The 12,207-nt window shown below is 36.6% G+C and overlaps 1 protein-coding gene and 1 pseudogene across 1 annotated transcript; both read left to right on the top strand.

The window, feature by feature from the left end:
* Window positions 1-9,514: 9,514 nt before the first annotated feature.
* On the top strand, window positions 9,515-10,269 carry LOC131837960 (transcription factor BTF3-like; annotated as a pseudogene).
* Window positions 10,270-11,120: 851 nt separating this feature from the next.
* On the top strand, window positions 11,121-11,628 carry LOC131837959 (large ribosomal subunit protein uL23-like). Its single transcript, XM_059183610.1, has one exon. It carries the CDS (start codon window positions 11,121-11,123, stop codon window positions 11,592-11,594), a length of 474 nt encoding a protein of 157 aa, XP_059039593.1. The 3' UTR covers window positions 11,595-11,628.
* Window positions 11,629-12,207: the final 579 nt, after the last annotated feature.

The following is a 12,207-nucleotide window of genomic DNA, read 5'->3' as shown; positions in this document are numbered from 1 at the left end:
CACTGACGTTTAACACCCTGCACAGCTATACTACTCTGTGATTTTACCCGACTCTCTGTATTTTTCCTATAGGCATTCCTCTTATGCTGTGTTGTAATTGCCCACCTACTTCTCTGTATTCTGATAGACTGTAAACACCATGAGAACTAGCCCCACTAGAATACGATATGGCCAGAACAATATCAGGTGTTCAGTAAGAATTTCTTGAATGGGTACAAATGTGTAACTCACAACTTTTAAACTCCCTAAAGGCAAGGATCTTATCTGCCCCACACTTTTCACTGGAGATTTGTCAGAGCAGTGCCACACACACACACACACACACACACACACACACACTATATATATATATATATATATATATATATATATGGGGGTATATGTTATTATTCCTCCTGAGTTTCCCACAGGAAATCTCTAACAAACCACCCTCCTGACTGTGGGCACTTACCTTATTACTTTGTTTTTATAAACTTTGCCCACCCCCCATTGGCATAACCAATTGTTAACTCACCATTCGATAAATACAGCTTAATATTTTCAAATAAATTGCATAATAAATATTTTCCGGTACATCATGTTCACAGGCTACAATTTCTAAAGTCATTTCTTTGCTCTTTCTTTTTCTCTTGTTCATCAATTTGACTATACCCTCTAATGAATTGTATGTAGCCTTACATGGATTTCCTGTTACACTGTAAGCCAAAACACAAATTTCTGAGTATTTCTTTCAAAGGCTCCTCCCAGGTAGACCCACCCTTTCTAAGTGTTTTCATCTCCTACTCTAACCTAGCTTCACTTCAAGATCAACTAAATTTATTGTCATGCGGCTCCTTCCACTGGTTCTTCCTCTGCTGGCCATGCGCTTTTGCTCAATTTTTTCCATATCTATGGAACAACAACCAAACCACAAGTTTCTCCTCTTTAAATCACAGCTCAAGGACCAACTGCTCCAAGAAGTTTTTTCCCCACCCATCTTCCAATCCATCAGATCATCACTGACCCTGACTTCTCCCACAACATAACCTTGAAATGACTGAATTTATAAGTATGGTGTGGCTGCAGTCCAACTTCTGGCTTACGTCAATACTAATGGCCCAATCTCACTATTAATCAATGTTAGATTTAGAAAGAACCAAAAGAAATGTTCAATAGTCATTAAATCAGCACTGTAAAATTTAGCATTTTGGGGTGAATACAACTAGGTGTACTTCATTTGAGTTTCATGAATTTATTCCTGCCTCATTCCATGGAAATTTGAGATTACAGTAATACAGAGCATATAATGACAATTAAAAGTAGTATCAAGAGCAGGGAAAATGTGGATAGAGTAAAATACCAAGATTATAGGGAAAACTGAAATGTAAATAATCAGGCCATAGACTCTTCCATGGTTATTAAAGTTGAGCTGCTCATTTAGCTATGATCTTGGCACTAGATGATTAAACATTAAGTCCTATTTCTTCCTTAATAGTTAAAATTAATCCATCCTCTTGGAATGCTGTGAAAATAGTCAGGTTACTAGTACTTTTCAGAGTTGATAGCTGTAGCATAAATTAGTGTTTCTCAAACTATTTTGCCTGAAACTTAGTCTCAAAAGACATGGCATAAACATGGCATAAAAAGGGGGGTCCTGTGTTTAGTTTGGAAAGCTTTGAGTCATCCTGCAGAAAATAATCTTATTTTATTTTGTTAAAATCCAGTTCTTCCCAAATGAAATAGAACACAATTCCCCAACCTTTTTCTCACATAACACCTTTTCCCATACAACATCCCACAGAAATAGCTTCCAAATGGCTCACTTGGAAAAAGCTGGCAGGACAGCTTTTAGGACAATAGCAAAGAAATCAGAACCACCACATCTTAAGATGCTTCAGTTGTATTTGTAATGTTTTAGTTCTTAAGCCAGGTAGTGGGTATACAGGTATTCATTATATAATTGTACATTCTTTTTGATGTGCTTGGTACACTTCCTAATTGCAAAAACAAAATTTAAAAAAAAAAAAATCCCTGTCATAGACTCTAGGTTCTAGCAACTTCCCCCAGGCAGTGTATAGCAAAAGGGCTGGTGACTTCATCTGCAGAATGGGCCCAACTGCATGGCTCCAACATTATTTGGAACAACAATAAATCAACAGTAACCATAAGAGCAGCCAATACTTACCTAGTACCTACTATGTGTCAATCATTCTTTCAGGGCTATGAATTCATTTAATCCTTATGACACCCTTTGCATCAGTATTATTAACCATTCTTTGCACATGAGGAAATTAAACCATAAAGATGGTTTAATGTTTGACTCCTGAATTGCATATTTTAGCAGCACCCCATCTAAACCTTGTGTTATCCAGGGTGGTCAAGGGGGACTTTGCACATATGGAGACACTTGAACAAAGGCCTGAAGGAATTAAGGGAGAGAGGTGTGTGGGTATCTGGAGGAACAGCATTCCAAGCAAAGGGGATGCCAATTGCCCATGGGGCAGGTGTGCTTGGCGAGTTTGAACAACTCTATTAACAATATACGACCCCACGTAATCAAAGACCTGCGAACCTCTGCAGACATGTTCATTTATTCATTAATTCTAGCTCCCTCAATGCACCTTTTATTCTCTCTTTTGCCTCTAGAATTTTTCTCCTCTAGAACTACTCCTCTCTCCCGGTCCCTATGTCCCTATCTTTGTCAAGCTAACTTCTTTGGGTCTTATGTTGCATCTTCTATTACATCTTTGACTTTCCCATAAGTAGACTGTTTCCTGTATATCTCATACCTCCATGTATAGATAATGTGTATTAGGTACTCCCCATGAGCCAGAATTATGCTAAGAACTTGTCTGGCATCATATCACATAAATTTCATGATAGCCTAAATGAGATAGGATTTGTTAGTGTCCTCATTTTATGGGTGAGGAACATGAGGCTTAAAAAGCAACTTACCCGGGCACCTGGGTGGCTCAGTGCGTTTAGCTGCTGCCTTCGGCTCAGGTCAGGATCTCAGGGTCCTGGGATCGAGCCCTGCATCAGGCTCTCTGTTCAGCAGGGAGCCTGCTTCCTCCTCTCTCTCTACCTGCCTCTCTGCCTGCTTGTGATCTCTGTCTGTCAAATAAATAAATAAAATTCTTAAAAAAAAAAAAAAAAAGCAACTTACCCAAGGTCACATGACAACACGGGTCCAAATAAGGCCAAAACCCTTGCTCTAAGCATTCTGCTATAAAGCATATTGAGCACTTATCACACTGCTCTGTAACTGCAAGTTCACATTAGCTATCACCACCAAGCTCCTTGAGGCGAGGATTATGTCATGTTCTTTAGTGTATGGAATGGTTTCTGCTACATAGTAAGTTAAGTAAACATGACTAAATAAGTGGATAGAGTAGCTTTCTTCATAAGCAGTGCAATCTTGTCTTCAGGAACTCAGAGTCTAGATCAGCACACTGGGATCTGAGATTTAATTCTAATGTTTAGAAGAGGCACCATCCAGGCATACTTTCTTTGGCCAAACCACACAGTGTATATTTCAAATTCTGCATTTCTGCCCACTCCGTCTCCCCTGCTTGGCCACTTTGACCATCCTCCCTTGTTTCTCAGGGTCCAACAGAGATGGCAACTTTTCCGTCCACCAAGCCTCCTTGGACCAGCCTGACACTTGTCAGAGTCTCACTCAGTCCATGACAGTCCATGACAGTGTCTCCAACAATCCAGAACTTTGCCAACATAGCACCTTCCAGAACATCCCTCAGATGACTTCCTTACTCTATTCCTAACTCTAAGCTGTACTCTGCATCCGTCTGATTTCTGTGCTTAAATTATTCTGTACATATTTTTAGTTCTGTTACAGTGCATCATGAAAGATTCTTCAGTTGTTCTGTTTCCCCTGTTAAGCAACATGGGGAGCAACAATCAAGGCTTTAAAAAACCTCAAATGACATTTGGAAGGCTTGTTTGTTAAAATGACTTTTTTTAATTAAATATTTTTATTTATTTATTTGACATACAGAGATCACAAGCATGTAGAGAGGCAGGCAGAGAGAGAAAGAGGGGAAGTAGGCTCTCCGTCGAGCAGAGAGTCCAGTGTGGGGCTCCATCCCAGGGTCCTGGGATCATGACCTGAGCTGAAGGCAGAGGCTTTAACCCACTAAGCCACCCAGGCACCCCAAAATGACTTTTAAATTTTAACTAAATATCATTTAATTCAAGAGTTATTAAAGCTTTACTTAAAAGGTACTGGTGGGGCGCCTGGGTGGCTCAGTGGGTTAAGCCGCTGCCTTCGGCTCAGGTCATGATCTCAGAGTCCTGGGATCGAGTCCCACATTGGGCTCTCTGCTCAGCGGAGAGCCTGCTTCCCTCTCTCTCTCTCTGCCTGCCTCTCCATCTACTTGTGATTTCTCTCTGTCAAATAAATAAATAAAATCTTAAAAAAAAAAAATAAAATAAAAGGTACTGGTGTACAAGAGGTTATTTTAAGTATTTTGGAGTAGGAATAAATTTCATGTAATATTTGAATTATTATAGCCTTTTAACTAAAACTCTATAACAGGTCTTATCTGAGTCATTTTCTTGTCTCTATTCTGAACACTCTGTACAGGATGGATATCTAAGGAAGAAGAGACTCTGGTATCTATATGTGATCATCATTTCTTCCAAACAACTACTCCTAAATAGAAGTTACTGGAAGTAAATGTCAATTATTCAACAGACAGACATACAAAGCTTTAAAGAAATCATACCACTGATGTGCTTGAAGATTTTTTAATAATGCTGCTTTGATAATTATTGACCTATTTAATTAGCATAGATTCTCTTTTTTATTGTAGATAACTACATTTTAATAGGAATTTACCTCAATAGTAAGTCTTTATAGAAGGCTTAATATCCATAGCCATATATTACCAACGTTCAGATTCTCTTCATTTGTAATAATGTTGGCTAAGATTGCTTGAGCATTTCTTACAAATCAGGCACTGAATTCAAGAGCCTTGTATGCATTATTTCATTTAATCCTTCAAAATCCCTACAAGTCAGTAGGGTTTTTATGCCATGTTGCAGATAAGAATCATTAAACTCATTGTCCAAGCAACAGGTATCCACAAAGGTCATAGTCAGAATTGGAAGCCAACAATCTGATCCAAATACTCTGTTTTTGTTTTGTTTTTTTGTAAAATAAGAATTCATTCATAAATTGAGACATCCTTTGGGAATTTAAAAAGTAGAATAGTTTGCTACATAGTTTTTTCAACTGATAAAAGGAAAAGGAAAGGGGGGAAAATCCCAGATGCATAAGTAAGATTTTGAAATATATCAGTTTGATGTGTATGGTCTACATTTTCTTCTGAAAAAAATTAACATTTCCTATTAATTACAACATAGTTTTGAATTATGGGATAAAATCCTTACCTTATTTCATATTTAAAAATTATTAATTAGTAAGTGCCACAGACTTTCTTATATTAAAATATATTTTTTTGAATTTCAAAGTATACCATTTTTGGTCCTTGAGGATTATCTGATCATACACTTTAGCAAGTTTCTAACTGCAAAATAGCAAGTTGGAACAGAAAATATAGAATTTGCCAATTTTAAAAAATTAGCCATTATAGCTAGATCTAAAAAACCATTTGTTTTATAAAATCCCTTGTGTCTTTCAATTATTAAATACTGACATCTTAAAAGCCCTAAACAACAGAATTTCTTATTGTGAATTATGCCATGATAATATAAAAGTTCCAGATTTAAAAAAAAAAAAATCTTATTTCCAATTTAAGCCACATGAAAGAAAGCTGGAAGGGATTTAAGGAGATCACTAGGTTCATCCTCCAACCACTTCCAATCAAGACTAGTATTCAGAGACATACTTTAAGGTTATGTACTAGAATAATGTCAACCATATTCTTAGATTGGGCTGTGATTATTTGACATGAAACAAAATGTCATGGGCATAATCTTAATTCCTGTTGACAGCTTGGAAGATACCACTAGGTGGCAGCACAGGAGACACTCAGCCTCTGAAGTGGACTTCAATTGGCATGACTGGAAGGGTAAGCCAAGCCAGAGAAAGGTATAGAATTCTGCTACAAATTTCAAATTGTGTGGCTTTGCTGGCTACACCCTTTATGGGTTAGAGAAGACAAGAACAATAATTTTCTTTTAATTAAGGGAAACATAAACTAATTCCCTTAGTTTTTTCCTTCACATGCATATTTTTACATAGTTGTAGTGAACAATTTAATATTCATCAAATCCATTTTCCACACTGTAGTCAGACCCATATTTCTAAATGTAAATGGAATCATCCTCTATCCATGCTTTAAAATTTTCGATGGGGGCGCCTGAGTGCCTCTGTCAAGTGTCTGCCTTTGGCTCAAGTCCTGGGATGGAGACCTGCATGGAGCTCCCTGCTGCTTCTCCCTCTGCCTCTGCCTGCTGCTCTGCTTACTTCTGCTCTCTATCTCTCTATCAAATAAATAAATAAAATCTTAGGGGAAGGCTCCATAGCTCAGGGGTTAGAGCACTGGTCTTGTATAAATAAAATCTTAAAAAAAAAAAAAAAAAGATTTTTCAATCTTCTCCTTGCTTCTTCCAAATGGCCCTGTATAAATCATGTGGCCTTTACCTCCCCAAAGTCACCTTTCCTCCTGCTGTAGCACCCAGCACAGTGACAAGCACTGAATTCATATCTACTATTGTACAAAATTGTTTAAATTGTGGAAAAAAACCACATAATATAAAATTTACCATTTTAACCATTTTTTTAAGATTTTATTTATTTATTTGACAGAGAGAGATCACAAGTAGGTAGAGAGGCAGTCAGAGAGAGTGAGAGGGAAGCAGGTTCCCTGTCAAGCAGAGAGCCCCATGAGGGACTTGATCCCAGGACACTGAGATCATGACCTAAGCCAAAGGCAGCGGATTAAACCACTGAGTCACCCAGGTGTCCCCATTTTAACCATTTTTAAGTGTATAATTGAATAGTGTTGTTATATTCACACTGTTGGGACAGAACTTTGTCATCTTGCCAAACTGAAACTCTACAGCCCTTCAACAACTTCCCCACCCCTAACAACCACCATTTTACTTTCAGTTTCTATGAATTTGACTACCTTAGATACCTCATAGAAGTAGAATCATACAGCACATGCCTTTTTGTGACTGGCTTATTTCACATAATATAATATCTTCGTGGTTCATCCAGGTTGTAGTATGGGGCAGGATTTTCTTCCTTTTTAAAGCTGAGTAATATTTCATTGCCTATATATATATATTTCACTGCACATATATATGCAAAGGAATATATATAATCATGTATATGATATCACATTTTGTGACATAGTATGTCATATATGTGTCACATAAAGAAAATGTATACATATACATGTATGTGTGTGTGTGTATATATGTATAATATATCATATTCATCAGTTGGTGAACACTTAGATTGTTCTCATGTCATGGTTATTCTGAATCATACTGCAACAAATATGGAGGGGGATGTAAATATTTCTTCAAGATTCTGCTTTGAAAGTACTTTTGTCCATTTTCTTCTCTTCGGAGAAATGTCTATTAAAGTACTTTGTCCATTTTTTAATCAGGTTGTTTTCCTACTGTTGTTGAGTTTATAGGAACTATTAATATTTTCTGGATATTAATCCTTTATCAAATATATGATTTGAAAATATTTTCTCCCATTCTACAGGTTGCCTTTTCACTCTGTAGATTGTATTCTTTGTGCACAGAAGTGTCAATTTTTTATAAAGGAAAGCTCCATAGTCTACATAATTATCATTCTTCATGGGGCAGTCACATCCTTCCACCCAGCAAGTGGAATCATAATTTATTTAACCATTCTTACAATGGTACATTATTTCCTATTAAATAATGCCATAAAAATAGTATTAGTGATTATTTCCTTAGGATTTATGTTGCCAGAAATAGAATTACTGGATCAATTAATATAAACATTTTATTTTACAAATTGCTTATGGTCTTATTAATGATTGCTAAATTAATTTCTTTCTCTTTTTTCTTTCTTTCCCTTTCTTTCTTTCTTTCTTTTTCTTTCTAAGACCAACAGTAATATTATATTCGTTACTTTGTTGAACAGTTAGTACATGCCAAGCACTCAGCTAGATTATTTGAACTTAATACCAGTCCTCATATCGATGCTACAAGGTAGGAATCATCACCATTTTAGAGTTAATAATACAAATTCAGAATTGTGTTAGTTACCCAAGATTGCATAGCTTATAAGTGACAGAATTATCATTTAATGTTAATCTGCCTTACATTGATTATCTCTGCTTGCAAATATACCACTTTCACCATTCCTTCACATCCTCTTTAAGACTTATAATGTCTGCTAATTTAATAGATGAAGAATGGGTAATTATTAAGGCACATACCTTTGATTACATGCATGGATGAATATTTTTCCGCATTTAATTTACACTGCCCCTTACTATTTCCCTACCCTAGACTGAATAGATATTTCTTTTTATTGCACAACCACAGCACATAGCCTTTTATAACAAATGTTATTATGCAACTTTTGTCCTGCCTTGAATTGTAGGAGTTTCTGAGCGCCAACCCTAGTCCCCCATTCACTGTTTATATCCTCAGCCCTATTTTTACATCTTGCCAAATTATTTTTTCTATAATAAAGATATTAACCCTTGTCAGTCATACTTGTGCAATATGCAATGCCACTCTATTTTCCTTTCTTGTTAGTGTTTTTTCTATATATAGCATATACTCCTTAATTTTTATATATTTGTTTTTAACATGGTCATTTTTATATTGATCATTTAATTTGTGGTTTCTTCTATTGTTTCTAAGTGTCGAAATTTATTTTATCTTCATATATAAGTGCTGTATAAATATTTATTTCTATTTTCTTGTTTTGCTTTTTTCTATGATTCAATTTTGATGCTTAAATCTTTAACCCCGCTGAAATTTATTTTGAAGCACAGTGTAGATACAAATTTATTACCTTCTCAAAATTGTAAAGTAGATGGTCCCCATACCATTTATTAAATAATCTTTCCTCACTATTCTTAATGCCTCAATTATATATTAAAGCCATTTATATGAACTAATTTTAATAGCAAGTTTATTGAAACATAATTCACACTAAAGGGCACAACTCAGTGGGCTTTGTACATTCAGAATTGCACAACCATCATCACAACCTAATTTCAGAACATTTTCATCACCCCAAAAGGAAACCACCCACTGTTAACAGTTACTCACCATCCTCCCCTTCCCTACCCTCTGGCAACCACTCATCTACTTTCTGTCTCCATGAATTTGCTTCTTCTGGACATTTCATGTAAATGGAATCATACAAAAGTGGCCTTTTTATGACTGATTTATTTCACTTGCTTCCCGTATTCATCCATGTTGTAGCATGTATCAGTACTACATTCCATTTTATGGCCAAATAAGATTCTAATATATGGGCACCTAATCTCAGCTGGTCTGCCCGAGACCCCCTGAGCGCCAACCCTAGTCCCCCGTGCGGTCCCATTTCCGCTCCAACAAGATGAAAGAAACTATCATGAACCAGGAGAAACTCTCCAAAGTGCAAGCACAAGTGCGCATTGGTGGGAAAGGAACTGCTCGCTGAAAGAAGAAGGTGGTTCATAGAACAGCTACAGCAGATGATAAAAAAAAAACTTCAATTCTCCTTAAAGAAGTTAGGGGTAAACAATATCTCTGGTATTGAAGAAGTGAATATGTTCACAAACCAAGGAACAGTGATCCACTTTAACAACCCCAAAGTTCAGGCATCGCTGGCAGCGAACATTTTCACCATTACAGGCCATACTGAGACAAAGCAGCTGACAGAAATGCTACCCAGTATCTTAAACCAACTTGGTGCAGACAGTCTGACTAGTTTAAGAAGACTGGCTGAAGCTCTGCCCAAACAATCTGTGGATGGAAAAGCACCACTTGCTACCGGAGAGGATGATGATGATGAAGTTCCAGATCTTGTGGAGAATTTTGATGAAGCTTCCAAGAATGAAGCAAACTGAATTGAGTCAACTTCTGAAGAAGATAAAACTTAAAGAAGTTACTGGGGGCTGCTATTTTATGACTGCTTTTTAAAATTTTGTTCATGGATCTGATAAAATCTAGATCTCTAATATTTTTAAGCCCAAGCCCCTTGGACACTGCAGCTCTTTTCAGTTTTTGCTTATACACAATTCATTCTTTGCAGCTTATTAAGCTGAAGAAGCCTGGGAATAAAGTTTGAAATAAGATTAATAAAGTTCTTTGCCTAGGGGGAAATAAAAAAGATTCTAATATATGTAGGGGCATCTTGCCTGGGTGGCTCAATTTGTTAAGCATCTGCCTTCAGTTCAGGTCATGTTATCAGGGTCCCCGGATTGAGCCCTGCATCAAGCCCCACATGGAGCCTCACATCAGGTTCTCTGTTCAGCACGGAGTCTCCTTCTCCCTCTCCTTCTGCCTGCTGCTCTGCCTACTTGTACTGTCAGAGAAATACAATCCTTTAAAAAATACTTTAAAAAAAGATTATATTATAAAAAATAAACATTTTTTTAAAAATAAAATAAAATAAGATTCTACTATATGTATATACATTTTGCTTACCCATTTATTAGTGGATGGTCATTTGACTTACTTCTACTTTTTTGGCTATCATAAATAATATAAATATAAACATTTGTGTACAGGTTTCCATGTGTGTGTATATATAGATATGTAGATATATAGATATTTTTTCTCTTGGGTATATACCAAGGAATAGAACATCTGGATCATATGGCTTAACTTTAAGGAACTGCTGTACTGTGTACAAAGCAACTGTATCATTTTACAATCTCGTTAGCAATGTATAAGAGTTCCAATTACTCCACATCCTCATCAACACTTCTTATTATCTTTTTTATTATAGCCATGCACGTGGATCTGAAGTTGTATTTCATTGTGGTTTTAATTTGTATTTCTCTAATGACTAATGATGTTGAATACATTTTTATGTGCTTATTGGCCATTTGCCTACCTTCTTTGGAGAAATGCCTATGCAAATTTTCTGCTCATTTTTTAATTAGACTATTTGTCCTTTTGTATTTGAGTTAAAAAATTTATTTATACCTTTTTGGAAGATGGCGCCGAAAACTAAGAAGGAAGCCCCTGCCCCTCCCAAAGCCGAAGCCAAAGCAAAGGCTTTGAAAGCCAAGAAAGCGGTGCTGAAAGGCGTCCACAGTCACAAAAAAAAAAAGAAGATCCGCACATCACCTACGTTCCGACGACCCAAGATTCTGCGTCTCCGAAGGCAACCCAAATACCCTCGAAAGAGCGCCCCCAGGAGAAACAAGCTTGACCACTATGCCATCATCAAGTTCCCCCTGACTACTGAGTCAGCCATGAAGAAAATAGAAGACAACAACACACTTGTGTTCATTGTGGATGTCAAGGCCAACAAGCACCAGATCAAACAGGCTGTGAAGAAGCTCTATGACATTGATGTAGCCAAGGTCAACACCTTAATCAGGCCTGATGGAGAGAAGAAGGCATACGTTCGGCTGGCCCCTGACTATGATGCTTTGGATGTTGCCAACAAAATTGGGATCATCTAAACTGAGTCCAGCTGGCTAAATCTAAATACAGTTTTTTCATGATAAAAAAAAAAAATTATTTATATATTCTGGATACAAGTCCTTTATTTTCTCCCAATCGGTGGGTTGTCTTTTCATGTTCTTGATGATGTCCTTTAAAATGCAAAAGTGATGTTTTTTTAATGAAGATCAAGTTACCTATATTTTTCTTTAGTTGCTTATGCTTTTAGTGTTACTTCTAAAAAACTATTGCCTAATCCATGGTGACAAAGATTATGCCTATGTTTTCTTTTAAGAGTTCTATATTCCCAGTTCTTTCATTTAGGTATAAGTTCCATTTTTAGTTACTTTTTGCATATGTGAGGTCCAACTTCACTCTTTTGCATATTGATATCCAGTTGTTTCAGCACCACTGGCTAAAAAGATCATTTGTTCCCTGTCTTCGACGAATTTCTGGACCATTTATTTGTTCCAGCGATTTCCATGTTCTTGAAGGTCTACTATGTCTTAATTATGTTTGCTTTGCAATCAATTTTACACCTGGAGAAGTTACCCTTCCCTTATTAACCGCCTCCATCACCCACTCTCCTCCCCAACCCACATATTCAGAATATTCTTTTTGATTCTCATCCAC

The sequence above is a fragment of the Mustela lutreola genome, chromosome 8 (genome assembly GCF_030435805.1).
Source record: "Mustela lutreola isolate mMusLut2 chromosome 8, mMusLut2.pri, whole genome shotgun sequence".
Classification (NCBI taxonomy): Eukaryota; Metazoa; Chordata; class Mammalia; order Carnivora; family Mustelidae; genus Mustela; species Mustela lutreola.
This window is presented reverse-complemented; position numbering and strand designations above follow the sequence as displayed.

Bases quoted from the DNA above. Each gene is read 5' to 3' on its own strand.
- LOC131837959 (XM_059183610.1), top strand. From the start codon at position 11,121: ATGGCGCCGAAAACTAAGAAGGAAGCCCCTGCCCCTCCCAAAGCCGAA.